Source organism: Lissotriton vulgaris, chromosome 5 (assembly GCF_964263255.1).
Source record: "Lissotriton vulgaris chromosome 5, aLisVul1.2, whole genome shotgun sequence".
Taxonomy (NCBI): Eukaryota; Metazoa; Chordata; class Amphibia; order Caudata; family Salamandridae; genus Lissotriton; species Lissotriton vulgaris.
In genome coordinates, this window is record NC_141693.1 from 1,464,373,657 (window position 1) to 1,464,395,613 (window position 21,957).

Here is a 21,957-nt window from a genome sequence, read left to right on the forward strand (position 1 = left end):
ATTTGGGGCTGAAACATGTCGACAAGTTACTGGGGTATTAGGACCAATATATCTGTATCCCCTTATAATAAAACGTTTAATCATACCAAAAAAGCCACAGGACTGATTAAGGAATTTTTACATATTCTTATTATCTTCTGGGGCCCGGCTTGAGAGATATTCAAAGTGCCCTCGTAATGCAGTCCAACCCATCCTGGTTTTGAGGGACCGGAGTGAGATCCAATGATGAAGCATGCCACTGCTAGAGTGGTTGAGGGTTTAACAGTGAAAAAGTATTATTTTTTTGCCAGGAGGAAGATAAGAGGATAAAAGCTTTTTCCTCATTGTAAATAAGTCCGGCACGGGATACGTTTTGTAAGGTGTAGGTCTGACCACGACAGCCTTGTTTGGGTCTTTGTTATTAGATACTGAGGAACCCTCTGCTTAAGACTTGAGGGTATAGCATATAGTAAGGAAAGAAGGCTGCTCAAACAATAACTACAGAACTTTCTCAAATTTCAATTTACAAAAGATATAAAAAGTAGCACTGAGGTCACTAAAATTAGGAATCTATGTTTGATAAGACTACCTCTTTAATGACAGTTTATTTACATATTATATGACACACCACTCATTCTCTTATGCCCTCTTATTACCTGCTTCCAGACACTGACTGGCTCAGACACAAGTGGTGGATTGATTTATAACTGAGAGCGGAAGAATTCAGTTCTTCAACCCCAAACAAATATGAACAACCGGGCTCTAAAAGATCATGTGACTAAGCACTACTCCATCGGACTAATCCATCTCTTGTATTCGTGTGGGTTTCAAACTCAAGAGTCAATAGACCTCAAGCTTTTCCATGCCATCTGAGAGTAGGTTCTGCAGCCCTGCATTTTCCTTTGCATTCTAATACTAGCAGGCAAGCATTCATAGCAGGGGAAACAAATGTAAAGTACCAGAATACTAGAAACAAAACAGGATAGGTAAGACTATTCTTTTCACCTGATCTATAGCACCAGCAACTACACTAATTTTGGGCTTTCGTTTAAGAATGCAATGGACTTAAACCAACTGGCTGAACATACCGAACAGTTTACAAAGGGCTCAAATATGGGGAAACCTGGTGCCACGGAAAAAGAGATACAAATTAGTTAACAGTGGGCACGGCTTTAGCCAGCCTGCGACTGTCCAGATGTGTGAACACATGAAGGCGGGTTTTGAAAACAGAAATCAATAAAGAAAGTCTCACTGACTAATGAAAAGGAACACAAAGAGTGATAGTCGTCTTGCCCCAAAAAAACAAAAAAACATGGTGTCTACCACGTAGCCTAATACTGTAATTGTGACTCTTAAATCCAAAGTTGGTAGTCCATGGACCCGCAGGTCGCAGAGCAGCTTGACATGCACAGGATGCTATTGAACACTGGATACGTGCATTAGGTTCCTAGCCTGGCGTACTCTTCTTCTGCACCCAAACGCCAAAATACTCTTCAAGGTGGGTGGGAATACAGCAACATCCTCTCTCCAGATGACCACGTCTTGAATCAGTTGCCTGGAGCCACCGTCACTGTGCTCAGCCTAAAACAGCAAAAGAAAGATTTTAATAGTGGAGAATGTTGATATGTTTCAGAGCTCAAGCAGATGTTTGCTACCGAGCTCTAACTGGCAATGCTGAAAGGTTTTAGTTAAAAGCTAGGCATTAGAATGCAATAACTCCTCGTCTCTCTGTGTGAGCTCCTGTCACCTTTATGTGGAAATGACCATTATTGTTAAATCGTAAGCTATAAGTGTGCAAGTATATCCAGGATTTGTGCATAAAGGGAATACGATTTCTAACAGAAGGGAATGGAACCATAATAGAGTCATTATGGTACATGGTTCAAAATTGCTTAAAAGTACATTGTGGAACTTGCCGTGTACATTGCTTGTGAACTTATGTAGCAATTTCTGCACTGTATCACCAGATAACTCCAAGTCAACAAGGTCGCACTATATCAATCCTGGGTTTTTCTTTAACAATCTAATGCATTCTGGGATTTAAAAGAAAGAGTCCCATCAGAAAAGCCATTGGGATGGAAAGACCAGATTACAATGATTTGCAGAAGGAAAGTCGAAGGCTCGGGCATAGCGCAACTAGAATGGCACGGAGCAATATTTGTTATTCAACAAGGGGAGTCCAGAAGGGTGTGATACACTGTAATATTATGGTGCAGAAAATGCAATCAGTGGGGTTAAAGCCCTGAACTATTATATTGGAATTAGAACTTGGAGGTTCGAGGTACATTTACACAGCAGTGGAACCAAGCCCCTAGACTCTCGCCTTATCTCTAAAAGTTGTAGCATGTCACCTTTAGGGTGCAGCGGATTATGCACTAAACACACTAAAAGCTATGATTGCACATCTACAGTAATGGCCTTATATGCACCCTGTATTTATATAAATGTACACTATTATAATAACCTGCATTTTTTACAGCCTCGTAGGAATTTCTGACCAGCAGGGTACACCCATCACATTGGAATGCACATTATCTCATTAAGAATATAATAACAGTTAAAATTAAAAGTACTTGTAATGGTGGTACGAGGATATGGGGTGATGTGACTACCTCAGGAACCTAAATAAACAAACAAAGATACATAACAAACTAAGGTGCATATGGAACTAGGTGGATGGTCTCATCCAATGTTGTTGTGTGGTGATTTCAATATTGATATTTCCAGTCAAATCAATATATTAACGCCCCATGGTTATGTAGGTCGGAAACCCCAAGTTTTTAAGGCCCTCCAGACCCTTGTTGTGGAACATGGCTTGATTGTTGTGTGGCATCATTATTATCAAGATAAGGATGGCTATACATTTTATTCTATTCCGCATAATAAAATGGTGCGTCTTGATGTCTTGATTATGTTTTTTTGTCTGACCAATCGGTCAGAACTGCAAAGATTGAAGTCACCCCTAGGACCATATTCGACCACAATCCTATAATTATTAATCTTGTATGGGATCGTCCTTTCAATCAGATTAGATAATGGACGTTCGAAAGGAAACTGCTTTTAGATGAGCAATATCAGGAACAGATGACTCCCTGGATTGTAGAATTTTTTAATATTAATAGGGCTACAGCTTCCGGTTGTATTGTCTGGGACACATTCAAAGCTGCCCTGCGCGGAGAAACTAAAAGATTTGCATCTTTCAGGGGGGAAAAAGCACAGCAGGAAATTAAATCTAGATTAGAAGTGCTTCAACAAGCAGAACTTGATCTAAGTACTAATATTCGGTTGGGACAAGATGTTGATAATTGTCAGAAAATGGTCGCAATCGCAAAGTCTAATCTTTTAGAACCACTGTATAAAGATCTTGAAGTTAAATACACACAGTTCCGAACCTTAATGTATGAGTTTGGGGAGAATTCAGGCAAGGTCTTAGCAAAGAGACTCCAGCAAAAGGCCATGGCCAATCGGATTGTTCGAGTTATGGACCAGTCTGGTACAGTTCAGGAAACTCCTAGTGGTGTTTTGAATGCCTTTATGCATATTTATTCGAGTTTATACACAGAGGATCCTACGATAATTTTGCAACAACAAATTGGCATGGATCAATTTTTTCATACTTTGGATACTTTGAGGGTTACAGCAGAGCAAAATGAGGCTATGTCCTCTCCTATCAGTTGGGAGGAGGTTGAAACTGCTATAAAATCTCTTTCTAATGGTAAGGCAGCCGGACCTGACCTCATTCATTTACAATTTTATAAGACCTTTCCAACAGTATTCAAGCAAGAAATGCTAGATGTCTTTAGAGCAGCACAAGCTGGGATTGTGCCTGATTCTTGGCGATGGACGATAATTGTCCTTTTCAAGAAAAAAGGCAAAGATGAGTTGAACCCCGCATCATACCGGCCAATAGCCCTTATCAACACTGATAGTAAAATGTATTCCCGGATTTTAGCTTTTAGGTTAGTTCAAGTTATTGTTCCATTGGTTTCGCCCCGTCAACACGGGTTTATCCCCGGCAGAGACACAACTGATCATATTCGGCGTGTCATTGCTTTGCTCGATTGGGCTAAGGCCACTAGCTCTCCTCTTGGGGTGATCCTGTTGGACGCCGAAAAGGCGTTCGACAGGGTCTCCTGGGGATATTTGTGGGGTGTGTTACGCTGGAAGGGATTTTCTGTGAACTTCATTCAGGCCCTCCAAGCTTTATATTTAGCTCCATCTGCCGCAATTCGTATTTCAGGGAAGGAGTCAGAGTATTTTTCTATTAGAAGGGGGACTAGACAAAGCTGTCCCCTTCTTTACGCTTTGTTTATCGATCCCTTCCTTAGTATGATTAAAAGGTCCCAGGCCATTTCTCCTGTCAGGGTTCAGGGAGTTGAGTATAAGGCATTGGCATATGCTGATGATATTGTAGTATTAACTGACAATATCGCCGTGTCGTTTGCTGCATTAGAGACTCTTGTGGGGCGATTCGGAGCTATCTCTGGCTATAAGCTAAACGTCGCAAAGACGCAAATCGTACAATCAATAACTATACCCCTTTCACAGCTGTCTATAGTTCCAGAGGCTACATATTTAGGTGTTCAAATTTTGGCTAATGTAGATCAGATTCTGATTTGAACTATTCCCCCATAATTGCTTCACTTCATACCAAGTCAGAGAGATTAGATCATCTACACCTCTCTTTATTTGGTCGTTGTAATATCTTAAAGATGTTTGTCCTTCCGAAATTTTTATACCTTTTTAGATATATTCCACTTTTAATTCCTAAGGCAATATTAATAAAAGCAGAAAGTATATGTCAGTGATTCTTGTGGGGTTATTCTAAACCAAGAAGGGTGGCAAAATGGACTTGTCTACCACGCGAACGTGGCGGTTGGACAGTTCCGAATCTGTTATATTATTATTGGGCTGCTATGTTACAACACTTTGGCGTCCCTCTGTTAGGAGACTCAGTTGAGATTCCCCTGCATATGTCTCCCTCAATATGTGCAATATCGCTTGGTGATGCTACCAAAGGAGTTTAAACCCGGGTTCTTGAACCAAGCTATTTAAAAAAAAACAAATTTAAAGTCTGTTGGGCCCTATTTTCGATTTGGCAAAAAATTTGCCGCTATTGTCATATTTCAAAGTTGAATTATTACACTTCATTTAATGCTCCAGGATTATTACCTCCAATATTTCAAGATGGTGTGATTATTCAATGGTGCTCTGCTGGTCTAAAGGAAATTAGGGATCTGGCCCAGATGGGTCAGATGGCTTCATTCTTATATTTGAAAGAGAAGTTTCATTTACAATCTAATCGTTTTTTAAAATATTTACAGCTCAGAAGTTTCCTCGACAAGAATCTCTCAAGCAATCCTAATATGTTTGATAAAATTATTATTGTGGAATTAATATTATGAAAATCCAAAATAGGGGCACTTTATCAGTGTCTTCTTGCTCAACTCCCAGATGACTTAGAGGCTCAGAATAGTAAATGGGTTGGTAAATTCGGGGTCTTATCTGTAGATCTAAAATCTTCATTAGAATTAGCTAGGTCTGTCTTGGTCTCAGGTACGCTCCGTACTCAAAGTTATATGTCAATGTTTAATCTCTATTATACTCCTGCTAAGTTAGCTAGCTGGGGGGTTGCCAGAGGTGCTAAAGGATCTTCTTGTGCTAGATGTAAACTTTTTTCTGCAGATTCTGTTCACATGTTTTATGCATGTCCTGAGTTACGTTCTTTTATAAATGAAATTGAAGCCTTTATTAATCAGGTAATCGAAACCCCTGTTAAGATCTCAGCGGAGTTAATAATAATTGGCTACGAACATTCAATGGCCTCTGAAAGAACAAGGTATAGTCATGCTTTTTTGTTTATTGCAATGGTCATGATCAGACTCTGCATTACGTCTCAGTGGCTTAGTGCTGAACCGCCCATTTTTTGTCATTGGAAGGCTAGGATGCTTGCATGGCACAAATTGGAGACGTCGGTTCAGGTGTTGAGAGGGGGTAGAAGGCGTTTGATTGCTTCCAAGAATTGGGCACCATTTGAGCGTTGGCTTTCCAACTAAATTTTATTTTACTGTATTGTATAATTTTTTTGTGTATATTATATGTCTAATGTTCTCCTGTCACCATGTGTTCTTTCTTTAAATGAAAAATAAAAATAAAGTAAAAAAAAAAAACTAAGGTGCTGCGCAACATAGGGCAAGTATGGAATAGGTTAAGGTCAATGCGCCAAGGACCTGTGAACTTGTTCATCAATAACAGTTTTACTTGTGCTTCGAAAGACGCCGATGATGGATTCATTCGGATTTCAGAAGGAAGGGATTTCCAAATTCTTGGAGCCGCACCAGAGATGGCCCGGTCGTAGGCTTTCTTCTTCTTAAATTTACTGTGGTTTCAGACGTAAAGATGTATTGCTTCTTGAGGATGTAGCTACACCAGATAGCTCCAGTTTTTGTGCAAGGTACCTGGGGGTGTTGTAGTGTAGTGCTTTGTGTGTCATGCATGCAATTTTTTATTGAATTCTTGCCTGAAGAGGGAGACAGTGTAGAGATTTCAATTCCGGTGTGATGCGATTGTAGCGCTTGGATCCGGTATTGAGCCTTGCAGCTGAATTAACTGAGGCCCTAAGGGGGGCCAACTTTGATCGTGGCTGGCCCAAAAGGGATGCATTTCCATAGTCCAACCTGGAGATAACTAGGGCTTGAATCACTGACTTGAAGTCCTCGAAGGGGAGGAAGGGTTTAATTTTCCTTAGAATGCTCATTTGTAAATTAGCTACTCTGGTAGCTGCGCTGATGTCTTCCTGCATGTTCAAATTCTTGTCAAGTGTTATCCCTAGTGATTTTGTGGAGTCAATGACCTGTGGGATGCAATCGAGGGCAGTTAGATGTTTCAACCATTCTGCAATGTCTAGTGATTGTTTGGGAGGTGAAATTAGGAGGAATTCTGTTTTGTCAGGTTGTTGGAGATAGGGCGGAAGCTATTTAGGTTAGTTTGATGCGCCATGGTTTTCTTGAGAATGGGGGGATATCTGTCCAGATTTGAGGCAGTCTGGTATAGGACCTTGTAGAATTGATACATTTACTATTTTGGTCCAGAGTGGAGACAAGAGGTTTTAATCTCCTTGAAGAGATTCGCGGGGAGCTGAAGTGGTTGGAAGGTTTCAATGTTGATAGCATTTTTAGAATGGTAGTTTCATAAACTGATTTTTATGAACTCCATGCTGCATTATTTTTGGGGTGACAACTGGACGCTCCAAACCCAAGGGTGGGGAGGGCTGATGTGTGAAACGACCGGGAGGAGAGACAATTCAGAAAGTAAGTCACTTTCAATCTTTCCCGTATTTCCATGAAAGAAGGCCAGTTACTCGCAGTTAGGTAGCAAAATAGATCAAGATAGAGGGTTGGGTGCCCTGCTAGATTGTGATTTGGCAAGTTCAAACCATATTTTAGGTTGGTTCCTGGCATTGTCTAACTAATTCCTGAAGAAGTTAGCTTTAGCACTATAAATTAATTTGTTGTAGATAATTATCTGTGACCTTAGGTGCTTGAGGTGATCGAGAGTGTTGGAAGATTCTCCATGAGTATTTCGCCAGTCTTAGATTGCTTCTATCCGTGTTAGGCTGCCATTGAACCAAGACTTAGAGTCTTTGGTGGACAATCATTTTAGATGGAGAGGTTCCATATCATCTAAAATGTTTTTCATTGAATTCTTATAATGATCTGTAAGGCTCTGGACATCTGGCAAGTCTTCAGGAGAGTTTAGCATGTGGTTGCTAATAGATGTCCGTTCGTGAAGGTTTATGTTTCTTACTACCCCGGTGTGCTCCTCCCTCCCAATTAGTGTTCGCGAGCAGCAAAGGGAAGGACTTCCTTCCTGCTCAGTGGACACCAATACAACCAATTCTGGAGCTGCCCTCATACTGAGAGCACAAAAATAATGGTCACAGTAGAAATTTGTTTTACCATGAAATCAAAACATCACTTTGGTAAATCAATTAATACAATTTATTCATATTCAAAATATGCTTATATTCATATTTAGATGACTGCAAAAAAGGTGCTCCAAGAAAGGGAAGGAGAAGGTGCTCAAAAAGAGTGTGCGCTTATGAGGGTTGTAGAAAAGGAAAGACGATGTGCAATATATACATCAAAGACTGATAGAGGCCTATCGAGCCATATGAAGGCAAATTATGCAGGAAACATAGGGCCAGATGTATCAAGGCTTTTGCGACTCGCAAACGGCCGATTTGCGATTTTTGATATGTATCAAAAAAATCGCAATTTAAGGAATCGCAATTATTTGCGATTCCTTATTTTGCCATAGCATTTAAGGAATCGCAAAATTTGCGATTCCTTAAATGATATGTATGACACATTTTTGGTTTGCGAATTTGTGTTAAGAAATCGCAATTTACCACCAACTTGTAGTTGGTGGTAATTTGCGATTTCTTTTAAAAATGCCCTAATTGGCATTTGTAAGGGTGGCATGTGACACTCATACATGCCCATAGGGTATGTATGTGTGCCACATGCACACACATGTAGATTTGAGGGGTGCAGCAGGGTGTCTTTGAGACACCCCTGCACCCTTCAAATAATTATCAAATTGCGATTAGCAAATTGCGAATTCGCAATTTGAGAATTATTGCACTATCATTCCTTTGGACCTCCTGGCCCATAGGAATGCATTGGAAATTATTCTTTATTTGCGAATTCGCAAAATGCGAATTCGCAAATAAAGAATAATAAGGAATCGCAAAAAAATTGCGATTTTGTACATACATACCGTTTTGCGAATTCTAAATAGCGATTCGCAAAAAATCGCTATTTAGGATTCGCAAAACGGTATCTTGATATATCTGGCCCATAGTATTCTCGTGACACAGGAAATCAATTTCTGTTGTCTGTACGTAACAAAACAAGAAAGACCGTCAACATTTCGACACCCTGGTTGTTATTTTATCCTTAGCCTGGGGTCTTCATCAGGACATGTGGAGACACCTAGGAGTAATTTCATTGTTCTTATTAATCAGGTGATGGAGAATACGAGTGTAGTTGATTATATGAGAAAGGCAATGAATGTTACCATTAGAACTACCTAGACAAATCGACTATCTAAATATGAACATAAGCATATTTTGAATGTGAATAAATCGTATTAATTGATTTACCAAGGTGATGTTTTGATTTCATGGTAAAATAAACTTCCACGTTGACCATTATTTTTGTACTGTATCTTACCCGGGCCTGGTGGATGTTCGGGTTCCCCCATTGCTCTGTAACTCTCATACTGAGAGCAGCTCCAGCATTGGTGGGAGCAGGTTAATCCAGCACTCATTTTGTGGCTGGGGGCCTGTGCCAGCAATACCCCGGTTGCTACACTACCATGGCATTGCTGGGTGTGCACTGCGCATCTCGGCTGGCCGTAGCAATAGAGCTGGCTAACCTGACATGCGCACTGCAGAGGCAACTGTGATCCTACAATTGCAGGATTCAGCCACGCCCCCTGCCCTCTCACTGCGACGTTAAAAGTAAAATGGCAGTAACATCTAATTTTACTTATTCAACTGTCCCTGCTGCGCTCAAACGGAGGAGCCTCCCCTCGCCTCATGTACAAAGAGTTTAAATGGTTGCAAACCTCAGATTTTGCTAATCTAAGGGACTGGGACTGCTAAAACACTTTTTGAAATCTACTAAACCTAATTAACGGTTCTGAAAAGGTTTTTGGTATATTTTAATGGGTTGGAAACAATGAGGAATAGATATTTGGAAGGGGTGTGTTTTTAACGTCCTTTCCAAATCCTGATTCCTTACCATGTATATTAGTATAAATGTTTTACGACTAAAATCCAGTCACAAATATTAATATTGTACCACCGACTAAAAAGAGTTGCTAACCCATTCGCAAACAAGAAAGGGATCCCAAGGAACCCTTTCTTCTTTGTGAATGTTGACAAACACGTTTGTTAGGAGTAAGCAGTGGTCCATGGTTCTACTACCTACTCCTAAAAAAGTATGTGTAACTTTTCATATATTTTGTAAAGGGTAACAGGTGGCATTCTTTTTTAAACAAAAGATTGCTTTATTTAAATGCAATCACATACATGGTGGTCTTCTGAATCCTAAGGATTCTTCACCTAATGACTATGCCCAAGCACCATATTGGACCGGGAAATGCCTACAAAAAAAGGTACACCCAACACCTTGTGGGAAATGGCAAAGTTGGCTGTGATTAGCCTGGCAAATCATGTAGCAACAGTTTTCCGAATTGATGAGTGATTCTTTGGATGCCTCAAAATAAATTTTTAAACGTAGCTTCGACTCATTTGACATGATCGCCTGTTCTATGCTGATTACCCTTCACCATCTTGCCTTGATGCATTCCACCTGCTATTCGTGAAACAACAAGGTTGCCTTAATGGATATGCCTTTCAAAAGTGAGAGGCTCTTTGGTGGGAAAGCCGAAAACTTCAGGGAGTGCATCTAAAACAGCTACACTGCCACATGCTTGCTGGGACTAGATTATTTGTCCAAGCAGTCTCACCAGCAATATTGGTGCTTAAGCAGATTTGCCAAGTGCTAACTGTTGTAAATAGATGATCCTTGAGCCAGGTGTATAAAACAGGATAAGTTGATTGAGCTTAATTCCAGGTTAAGTTCATCAGGATAAGATATTTGGAAATGTAAAACCCAACCAGGAGTGACCTCCCTGTCACTCAGCCTGCCTGCTATCAACTGCCACCCCACACACAAACCAGGCACCAAACATTCCATGATGTCATCAGGCATTCGAACACTCATACTAGTTGAGCAGCAGGGAAGACACAAGTCAATTATAACATACCCCCTTCCTTAGGGAAACAAAATGCAGAAGTTAAGGGAAACAAAATGCAGAAGTTAAGGAAAACAACACAAGCATCAATATACACAATGCATTCTGAAAGTAAAACATTTACATTGCAAAGGAAAGTGTTAACATTGCATTCTCAAATATAAGGACATTGAGATTAGCTCCATCCCCCTCCCTTGGGGAAAACCCACAACACAACCGATAAAAAGTGGTGAAACAGAACTGGGGCAAGCACCGCCCCATACCCAACATACCAACATGAAACAGGGTACATACCACCCTGAGGAACAGAACACCCAAAAGGTAGCAGGGTACACACTACACTGTGGAACAAAATTGGAGCACTCATCGCTCCACCACCAACACGCAACAGGGTACAATCCACTCTGTGGAACACAACTCGGGCACTCAGCTCCCACAACCTAAACGCTAAAGGGTACCCACCACCCTAAGAACAAAACTGGGGCACTTAGCTCCCACAATTTCCCCACAAAAGGGTACTCACCACCCTAGGAACATAACTGGGGCACTTAGCTCCCAAAACCTCTTAAAATTGAAATGGGGCCATTAGCTCCCACAACTTCCAAGTAATAGGGGTAGGAAAACACACCTCCCTATGACCTATAGCTGGGGCACTTAGCTCCAAATACTTTCGGGGCACACAGCTCCCACAATTTAAAAAAAATGGAGCACCAGTAAGACACAACACCTTTGAACCAGAATATAGGCATACAGCACCCCAAAAACTAAACTGGCACTCAGATACACCGCCCCACAACCTCCCCGCAAAAGAGAACACATCTCTCTAACAAAATAAACAACTTAAATGGTGCGCTTAGCTACACCACCCCACAACCTAACACACCGTAACACCATAGGGAATACGTCCCCTAAAAGAAACTGACCTCCCCATGGTAAGATACAACATCCTCAACCCAGGGTACATCATAGGGTGCACTTCACCCTTGACACTTGAATAGGGGCAGCAATCGAACATAAAATGTACACTTTCCCCCCCACCAAAACAGTGTTTAATAATAAAACAAAATTAAAGTCTTTCACTCCGGTGAGTGACCTCTCACCCGAAGTCCTCACCCAAATTGAAGTCATTGTACAGGAGCTCCATGTAGCTGTAATACAATACAGTGAGTTCCTTATCCCAGTTGATGTCTCACTTATAGAGAGAATAATAATTAAAGATGTGCTCTGTCTTTCAAAGTACCACACAAACTGCAGGCCAGGTCCAGTGTCCTTCAGGTGCTTTATAATTAAGAGGATTGAAGTAACAACGCAAAATCCGATACTCAATGCAACCCTCAGGAATGTTGCACTTACTCCAAAGGGGTATTCACGTTCTACGTCATCTTTAATTCGAGAAATTCCACAATCCTGGTCATGACGGCGACATTTCAATTGACTTAGAAACATGGTTGGGAGTAACGAACTCCACCGCAGGATAGCAAGTAATACTACACTCTTCATGTGCTGCTTCCAAGCACAAAATGGCCGCTCGTTCGTGACGTTGAGCCAAATGGCTCAGGGCGCGTTGCTGCATGCAGGTGTCACTAGGCAGCGGAAAGGAACGACGAAGCAAGGACGTCATGAAGGATTTCCTCTGTTGCTCCAAGAAAACGTATGGTGCGCAAGGAAATTTTTTAAAGAAAACGGTGCACAACAATTCCTAGTTGTTGAGATAGACGTAAAGACAATTCGAAAAAAAACAAGTGAAAACAGTAGAAACACCAAACACCGCTCACTCTTCACACTTATCGGCAGGTCAGCACTTTTAAACAAGTAGAGAGGCAACTCGTCTTCCATGCCGTTCACACCGTGCTTCTTGAAATGAGTTTGAGAGACTCAATAGTCAGTCCTACTGGCTGGGGAACACAGACTGCAGAGCTTCTCCCAGACGAAATTTATAGGGGTTGTGCTCTCGAGGACACTTGGCAGACACTTTCAAACGAATTCCTTTAGAGTTCCCAGGACAGCAAACAGTCTTGGTCGCACAGCTCATAGTAAGATGTGCTGTGCACGGAAACCTTTACCTTATCAAACCTCTGGTACACTCACTAGTTACTGGAGAAACTGTTCCCAGGCGGCAGGGCAGGAATAACTCTTAAAGGCAGCAGAATGACCGCAAGCTCCAATAGTAAAGTGTTTGAAGGGCAGTAGTAGAAGGTCAAACGCCGTAGGCTGCAGGCTGTCCTGTTGATAAGGGACACTAGTTGGGCTGACCAGGGTGTTAATCCTCAGTTGCGTTTCCTTTTCCTTAAAGTATCAGTTCTTAAGTTAGCAGCTCAATTCCAGTATCTGAGTAGGGTATTCACAGTCTTCCTTCCTCAATGCGTTAGTTCTTTTAAAATCTTTGCCAAAAATGTAAATAGATGATCCTTGAGCCAGGTGTATAAAGCAGGATACGTTTTTTGAGGAGATGAGTTCCAGGTTAAGTTCATCAGGATAACATAGATGGAAATGTAAAACCCCACCAGGAGCGACCTCCCTGTCGCTCAGCCTGCCTGCCATCAACTTCCACTCCACACACAAACCAGGCACCAAACATTCCATGATGTCATCAGGCATTCGAACACTCATGCTAGCTGAGAAGCAGGGAAGACACAAGTCAATTATAACACTAACTTTGCCACCAAGGACAACACTCAGCCGGCACCAGTACTACTGCTCTTTTTGCGGGAACTTTTGGACCTAAGGACAGCAAAAACAGCAGCAGCAGCCTTAATCCTTTGCTGGTTCTGTCACATCAAAAGAAGATGGATTTGTCCTCCCTCAACCATGAGCTTTTCGTCTGGAGAAGGGTCTTACATTTTCTGACTCATTGGAAGGCAAATACAGCAGCTCGCTGGGTGCTCCAGCTTGTCCACAAGGGATACACCCATCCCTTTCTATCCACTCATCTGGATCGTACCTCATCTGCAAGGAGCTTTACTTCAGGCCCATTGCTCAATTGTAAAGGTGGAAATTGTTGCCATATAGCAAAAGGGGGGTCATAGAAGATGTGTCCTGGGAGGAGTGGGACACAGGGTGCCTCATTCCAATTCCAATTCAGGAATGGGAATTTCTATGTTTGCCGGAATAAAATCAACATGCTGTTCCTGAGCGATGTCCCCTTGGCTTTGAAAGTGCAGGATTGGGTGATGTCCATGGATCTCAAATACACCCATTTCCGTCTGCCAGTAACTTTACTTCACAATGGGGTCACAGCACAATCAATTCTTTGTAGTTTTGGTCTTTCGAGCACCTGAATGTTTTCACTAAAGTACTCACTATAGCGATGACTTGCTTTAGGAGATCAGTAGTTTATCTATTTCCATACTTGAACAATTGCTTGTAGTTGGGTGCCCTGTGCTGGTCTCAAATCATATGGAGCACACTTTGACCCCACTTCATCGCATGATGTTAGAGTCTAAAATTTCTGAGGTGATATAGACGTTCCAATGCATCTTTAGTATGTATACTGGATTAAAGACTCCAACCACACCAAGAGCCATGAACAGCCCCATCTCCTTCAATCTCCAACAACAGAATGCTGCCTCATCAGAATGCTACCACAACACTTTGTCAAAGAACTAGTTACAGACAACACACAAGGGTTTCTCCTGCAACCAGCAGAAGTCCAACCTCACACCAACTGAAAGATTGGGCTTTATTAGAGTGATCATAAACACTGCCTGAGTAAAGGTTTTTACTCCTCCTCAGAGGATCTGGACTATCCAGGATATCATTGGAATCTGATCCCGGTCCTGCAGTTTCTTCGGCTACTTAGTTTGATGTAATTGTACATAACCAGATGATGAATGAGATCCCTGCATCTGGCGAGCCTCTTTGCTCACACGGACATTTGCTCAAAGGGACCTTTTCTCCTCCATCCGCCCATCCCTATGATGTGCCCCTCCCACATCATAGGGAGTTGTCCCTTCAGTCCTCTCCAATTACCATCATTTTTACACACACACACACCTTCTTGCTGGGCTGGGGCACTCACATCCAGAAGATGAATGTGGAAGTCCTTTGGTATCCATCGGAACAATGGCTGCACATACAGGTGCTAGAGTTGAGCACAGTTTGCACTGCCCTAAAGTTGTTACTTTCCTTTATCTTGGGATGAGTTGTGCAGATCTTTTAGACAACAACAAAAAAGTGGGTTCCTAAGATGCCGGGAATATGCCAGTCATGACCAGAATGGTGCCCGTATCATGCCAGAGATGTGGTCTATTGAGCTAATGATGTGCAGAATATGGCAAGGATGGCCAACATTATGCCACTGGTGACAACATCCTGCCAAAGATGACCATAATATATTAGGAATGGCTAGCATTATAATAGGAGTGGCCTTTTAATGCCAGAGATGGTTCCTTGATCGGGGGAAATCTGCAGATACTATAAGGGGTCCAAATATACCCTGTGATCACAAACTTTCCACAATCCCAAGCCTAATTTCAGTCACTGGGTTCTCTGTCATCAAGTCGTTTTGAGATCCCAGGATCTATGTGACCTTGAAGGGTCACTTGTTACAGCTTGTTACTCTGATATAACTTCTCAGTACAGAACCGAACCTTAGCTACAATCATGCCAGTGATTAGTAGGCTAAACAAAAAATATTTAAACTTTGAGCAATAGTTTGAATTATTTAAGGATGGGCTACAACTAATACCTGGCAGTGGCTAGGAAAATGCCTAGGTGCCTTACGACTGGTCCAGAGGTGCACTACTCTCTTCTACTCCGTAATTTACATAAACACTTGGGGATTGTAGATGGCAGGGGTCGTATTTGTGTAGTATACTTTAGGTGAACTACCTTGAGAGTAATAAACTATTCTTTTCACTAATCATTTAATTAACTTTAGAAAGATGAAAACCAAATCATTTACCCTGGGACTCAAAGCTGTGAAGCTCTAGGTAAGTTGATCTCTGTAACCCATCTGTTATCCACAAAGACATCTTCACAGAAAGAGGAACATCCCCCAACTAAATCCAAATCCCAATCCGGTGTTTGTAAAGTGTGAACTACTCACTAGGTGTGGGCGGAAAATCCGTTTCGCTCGCGGATTTTGCGGATTTTCGGGAAATTCGCAATCCGCGAGATTCGCGAATCTCCCGCAAAATCCGCAAATCCGCGAGCAGCGGATTTTGCTCGCACTGCTCGCACTGTTCGCGTGAGTTCGCGGCTTCCCAGTACAACTTCGCGCCCCGCGAATAAGTGCAAAATTGCAGAAATACGATCTAATCAAAACTGAAACTACTTACCAGGTTCAAAAGTTCAGGCTCATCATTAGTAGCCATTTCCTGTAGTGCTTGCTGAGGGGCCCCTCCAGAGTTCAGTTGCCAGTTGCAACTATTATGTGACCCTGCTCTGAACCTCAGAATAGTTACACATATGCCACAAAGGTCCTGAATTACAGCTAAGGGAGACAAGCAGGAGCCAGGCTGGCAGTTCAAATCCATTAATCAGCCCCTAATTCATTATTGTCAGTTGGGGCAGGGCAGGTGTTGTAACTAATTTTGCAACAATGAAAGCACTTAGCAAGTGCAAAAGTTCACTAATCAGGAAGCACTAAGGAAGCAGGTGCCAGCTAAAAAAATATTCTGTGACACATTAATCAGCCCCAAATTAATTCAGGTCACTTGAGGCAGGGAAGGTGTGCTTTGCTTTGCCGAAAATAATGTACACTGGACAACCAGAGGGTGTGGTGATGAAACAGAGGGTGGCATGGGTGGGCCAGAGGGTGGCATGAGTAGTCAGAGAGTGGCAGTGGTGACAGAGAGTGGCAGTGATGAAGAAGAGTGTCCCAAACAGGCTGGACACGTAGAAACAACAAGTTCGCGAAACTTGCGACCCGACAGGTAAGTTCGCAATTTGCGACATTGTACAAAACCCTCGCGAACTGGCAGAAACCCGCGCAAACACAAAAAAAAAAAATCAGCAAATTCGCGAGAATTCGCGGATTTTGCGGATTGCGAGTTCGCAAATCCGCAAAATTCGCGAACGCGAGATTCGCAAAATTCGCCCATGCTTACTACTCACCCCTAAGGGTCTCAAGGCGCTAGGGGCCGTCGGGGAGATTAAGACAACTATTCCCCAGACTCACATGGTGCTGATATGAACTTCCGCCGGAGATCCAACCATGAACCCTGCGCTCCGGAGTCAGCCGCCCTGGCCGCTGTGCCACACCTCTCCCATCCAACCACCCACCCCATGGAGTGAGCTGAGCCCAACTAACTTCAGGAATGCTGTATTTAGATTTTGGCACACAATGAAAGTTTGAACAGGTGTGCTTTGTGAGAGCTTTGTGTACGTATCAGTGCAGTGATACATTAGTGCACATAAGTAGACAGAAGTGCATCGAGAGAGCTCTAGCAATGTGTGAGTACTGTAATATCATGGATAGTGAACACCAGACTACCGCTCCACTGTGTGAGCCCTTGATGCTTTAAGTGACCTCTGTGAAGGTCTCAAAACTGGATTACCAGGCCATGCAAAATAGAGAACTATTGCAACTGGTTATATATATGCTACAAATAACGTTTACAATTCAGAAGACACATCCATCACCCCCACTAACCCTTCATTTTACTTGGATATACCACATTGATTAGCAGAACATCTCACAATCATTTGCCCCATTATAACCTACTAAATGTGTTACAGTTTGCCTATTCTCTTCCTACTTTGTTGTTTGACGCCACATCTTGCTCTAATTTTTTGTCTCACATCTTATTATACTTTCTCCCCTCCTTTCTCTCTGCACATCTCTTCCTATGCCCCTTCAGTTTTGTCTACTCATCCTTTTTCCTCCCTAGTCAACTCTTTACCTCACCCCTCCCCTATTCACATTTCTCCACCACTCCTCCTCTTGCTACTGCCTCCAGCTCTCTTTGACCTCCCCTTCTGCCACTGAGGACCTCATTACGAGTAGTCCTTTAGAAACCTTGTTACCAGGCCCATGGGAATTAACGGGCCACTCATAATCAATGCCTTGATGTTTAAATGCTGAGCACCAGGACCTGCATCTTTTCCCTGCTAGAGTGCATGTGTTGGGACGAGTGGAAAGAGTTGCTGTCCTATCCTGTACACCCTTCCTATGCTTACTATACGATAGTTTATTTAGATCAATGGAAGCAAACCACAACACCCAGAATGCATTAGACCATACCACAAAATAGCAGCCCTGGAAACAATCTGTGAATGGATTAAGTAAAGTGGCTGCCTTCCACAGGATGGAACATTTCTTCCTATTGGAGCACCGTAATTTTGGGTCCACCTTTACACGTCACAAATACGCAACATGAAAAGTACACTTAGCAAGTGGTTCCTGTGTGATTTAACAAAATTAATGAAAAAGGTGTTACACTTGACATCAATATTGAAGTGCATTCACTGTAGAATTAGATAATTCATACATATACACTGGGTGCCTTAACTGTATTAAATGAGATATTGTTAGAAGACTTAATGAATAAACCATCCTCATCTATTTAGGATGTGTTTAATTTAGAAACAATAAAGACTTATGTAATGTGTACACTAATAGATTTCATTCAACATGTACTTCTTAGTCATACTTCCACGTGCATTAAAGATTTTACTGTATCCCACATACAATATGAATCTAACGCACTGACAAGTTTATAATCATTTAAGTTGGAAAGTACACACGCATATCAAATGTGCACCATTGATTTAATATTCTAAAGTTACCCTTACTAGGCCTGTTTTCCATTCTGCATAAAATATTGTTTTCCACTTCTGCTTGCATGACTTTTCCCTTGCAGGTGCATTCACATACATTGATAGTTTGAGAATAGATACAACAATGTACTAGCGATAGAGGGAGAACCTAAGAAGAAAACCTTGACAAAGGAACATAGATAGCCAAAGCTTAATTGAATAGCCCTATTAAGCATTATTGCAACATGGCTTGGTTGGACAAGGACGATGTTGCTCCCATGTTCAGTGTGGGACATTTCATGAATGTTGCAGCTTACCACGGGAGAATGGAAAAGAACAATGGAACCCCTGATGATATGAACAGAGGGGTGGAACCTGAGTGAATTTGTTGAAAATAACTGGAGTCTACACTGACTGAGACTGCTGCCACTTTTGCTTGGACTTTGAGAGGTTTAGACCTTATTCTCTTTGATTCTTTGCAGAGTGGGGCTTAGGCTAAACACTCAAATTCCACGGACTCAAGAACACTCTTGACCAAGCTTCTGTGATGCCGACACTTTCCCTTATATCCATACTTCTCGAACGTACAGTTTTTCCTATTTTTCTGCATTTCCCAGAATGCAAAGCATCCTCATATTTACGACTTTAACTTGGATGGTTCTAGCTTTTACTCATGTATAGAAAAAAAGACCAGAAACTGTTCTCTGAGCAGCGGATTTTGTTATTGATTTGATTTATTGCGGTTACGGAACTTCTTGTTTGTGTTATACTGATATGCATAAACATCTATAGGAGATTGGGTTTCCCAGTGAAGTGGTTATTCTGTAACTATAGCATGGGTAGGTTTTCCTGTTTTCAGTTTCTATTTTTGTTACATTCGGGTGGGGTTTTTTCAGTCTTTTCAAGTGATTTCAAAACGTTAAAAATACAGTGGTTGTCAGTCGTTAAACATTTTTGTGCCATTAAAAATAACAGAAACAGTGTTTTTCCGGTATTTATGGAATGTTTTGCCTTTATTATTGTTTGCTTTCTGCACTGATAGCTCATGGTATATAGACTGACTGACTGAAGTACTTATAAAGCGCTCGAATGCCACGGCGTCTTGGCGCTGGATTACTTGAGAGAGCGGTGTGAGCCGATCTTAATGCGAGGAAAAGAGCCAGGTTTTCAGTGCCTTTCTGAAACATAGTTTAGATTTTTGTGAGCGCAGTGCAGGGGGCAGAGAATTCCATAGTCTGGAAGCTTGGTAGGAAAAAGATCTGCCACCCCAGCTCGTTCTTCTTAATTTAGGTTGGCAAATTAGATCAAGACTGGCTGATCTCAGCGTACGTGATGGCACGTATCGAGGGAGAAGTTTGGCAAGATCATCTGATCCCATACCGAGACACGGATCTGTGAGCCAGACAGAGAACCTTAAACTGTATTCTACACCTGACTGGAAGCCAGTGAAGTTCCCTGATGACTTTGGATGTTGGGTGACGATAGGGTAAATTCAGCAGAACCCTGGCTGCGGCGTTTTGGATTGCCTGCAGTTTGTTCAGTTGTTTTTCTCCTATGCCCAAGTAGAGAGAGTTGCAATAATCCACTCGGGACATTACCAGGGCGCCCATGACAGTTTTTTGCAATGTTGGAGGGATGTAGGGTAGAACTTTCCTAAGGACCTTGATGGTATGGAAGCATGTAGAGGTTACCTGGTTAATCTGGGCCTTACAAGAAAGTTCTTTATCAACCAGGAAGCCAAGATTCCTAACCTTTTCTGCTGGGCTAGGACAAGAGCCAGCCTCCGGGGGCCACCAGAGGTTGTTCCAGATCGATGGTTTCTGGCCGAACTCGATTATCTCGGTCTTGTCCGTATTTAGTTTTAAAAAGTTAAGGCTCATCCAGTTTTTTACACTGAGAAGACAGTTCTTAAAGCGCTCTGCAGTGGCTTGGATGGACCGGGATACTGAGACTACAATTTGAGTGTCATCAGCGAAGGACACTAATTTTAGACCATGAGATTGAATTAAGGCAGCTAGGGGGGTGACATATAGATTAAACAAGGTGGGCGATAGTGCCGATCCCTGAGGGACCCCCCCTGGAAGGGAGAATTCGTCAGATGTACGACCTTCCCAATGCACTTGTTGGATTCGAGAGTCCAGAAAAGATGTTAAGAGGGCTAGGGCAGAACCCGCGAATCCAAGTGTTTTTAATCTGTTTAACAGGATTGAATGGTTCACGGTGTCGAACGCCGCTGTAAAATCAAGTAAGATCAGGGCCGTTCTGCCACCCTCGTCCATTATTCTTCGAATGTTTTCTGTTGCCATGATCAGGGCAGACTCTGTTGAATGGGAGGGGCGGAATCCATGTTGAGAGGGGTCTAGGAGTGTGTTGTGATCAACATAACGCATCATTTCTAGGTTGATGGCTTTTTCCTGAATCTTGGCTGGTAGCGGTAGGCAGGATATTGGCCGCTAGTTCTTTGGTTCGGCAGGATTCAACGAATCCTTCTTCAGAATAGGTCGAATGCAGGCTTTTTTCCAGCTGCTCAGGAAATCACCCGAGGTGATAATGTTGTTAATCAAGGGGGTCAGAACAGCTGCCACTGTCAGTGGAATCATGTGTAGTATACCTGGCGGGCAGGGATCTAGTGGGGACCCAGACTTCATCTGTGTGATGAGGTCTGCCACCTGTGACTCCTCTAATGGGGGAAAAGAGGAATAGCTAGGACCAGACAGGGGGGCAGTGTCATTATTCTCCTTGGGTGTGATTGATGCAGATGAGCTAAGGTCATCATAAACTGTCTGGACCTTGTGTTGGAAGAAGTAGCAATATTAGTCACAAAGTTTTGGTCAGGGCTGAAAACAGTGTCGCGGGGGGTCTTAGTCAGATGAGTGACAGTTTTGAATAGTTCTTTAGCAGTGTTAGAAGCTGCCTGGATTTTATTTGTAAAATAGGCTGATTTAGCCTGTACTATTGCTGTCTTATAATCCTGCAGGGCTTTGGTATATATTTGTTTGTTTTGAACACTATAGTCCGAACGCCACGACCGCTCAAGTCGTCGGCATTTTTGTTTTATGTGTTTCACCTCTGTAGAATACCACGGTGCAGTGGCAGATCGTCTTCTGGCTTTTTTTATTTCTACAGGGTCTAGCTGGTCGACTGTCTGCTTAATCCAATTTTGGAATTTGATCGCTCCTAGGTTAGTGTTGCCGGTTTCAAGAGCAGGGGGATCTTTTGCAAGTGACTCAGCTAAAAGGGCGGGTTCAAGCTTGTTCCAAGGACGTGTTTTTTCGGGAAGCATAAGGCCTCTTCGATGATTTGTAAGTTTAGTCAGAGACATATTAAAAAAGATAGCACTGTGATCAGACCAGGGGACTGCTTCGGTCGAGATAGCTTTGATATGGTCATTGTTAGTAAAGATGCCATCAAGGGTATGTCCTGCGATGTGAGTGGGGTTTGAGACTAGCT

General features: G+C 42.3%; 1 protein-coding gene across 1 annotated transcript in view; it reads right to left on the reverse strand.

Annotated features, from left to right (window-relative positions):
• Positions 1-554: 554 nt before the first annotated feature.
• Positions 555-21,957, reverse strand: part of IKBKE (inhibitor of nuclear factor kappa B kinase subunit epsilon) — a 287,793-nt gene continuing 266,390 nt past the window's right edge. Inside the window, exon 22 of the mRNA XM_086923415.1 lies at positions 555-1,560. Within this exon, the coding sequence (XP_086779541.1) occupies positions 1,527-1,560 (34 nt within the window). The 3' untranslated portion in view covers positions 555-1,526. The remainder of the gene's footprint in view (positions 1,561-21,957) is intronic.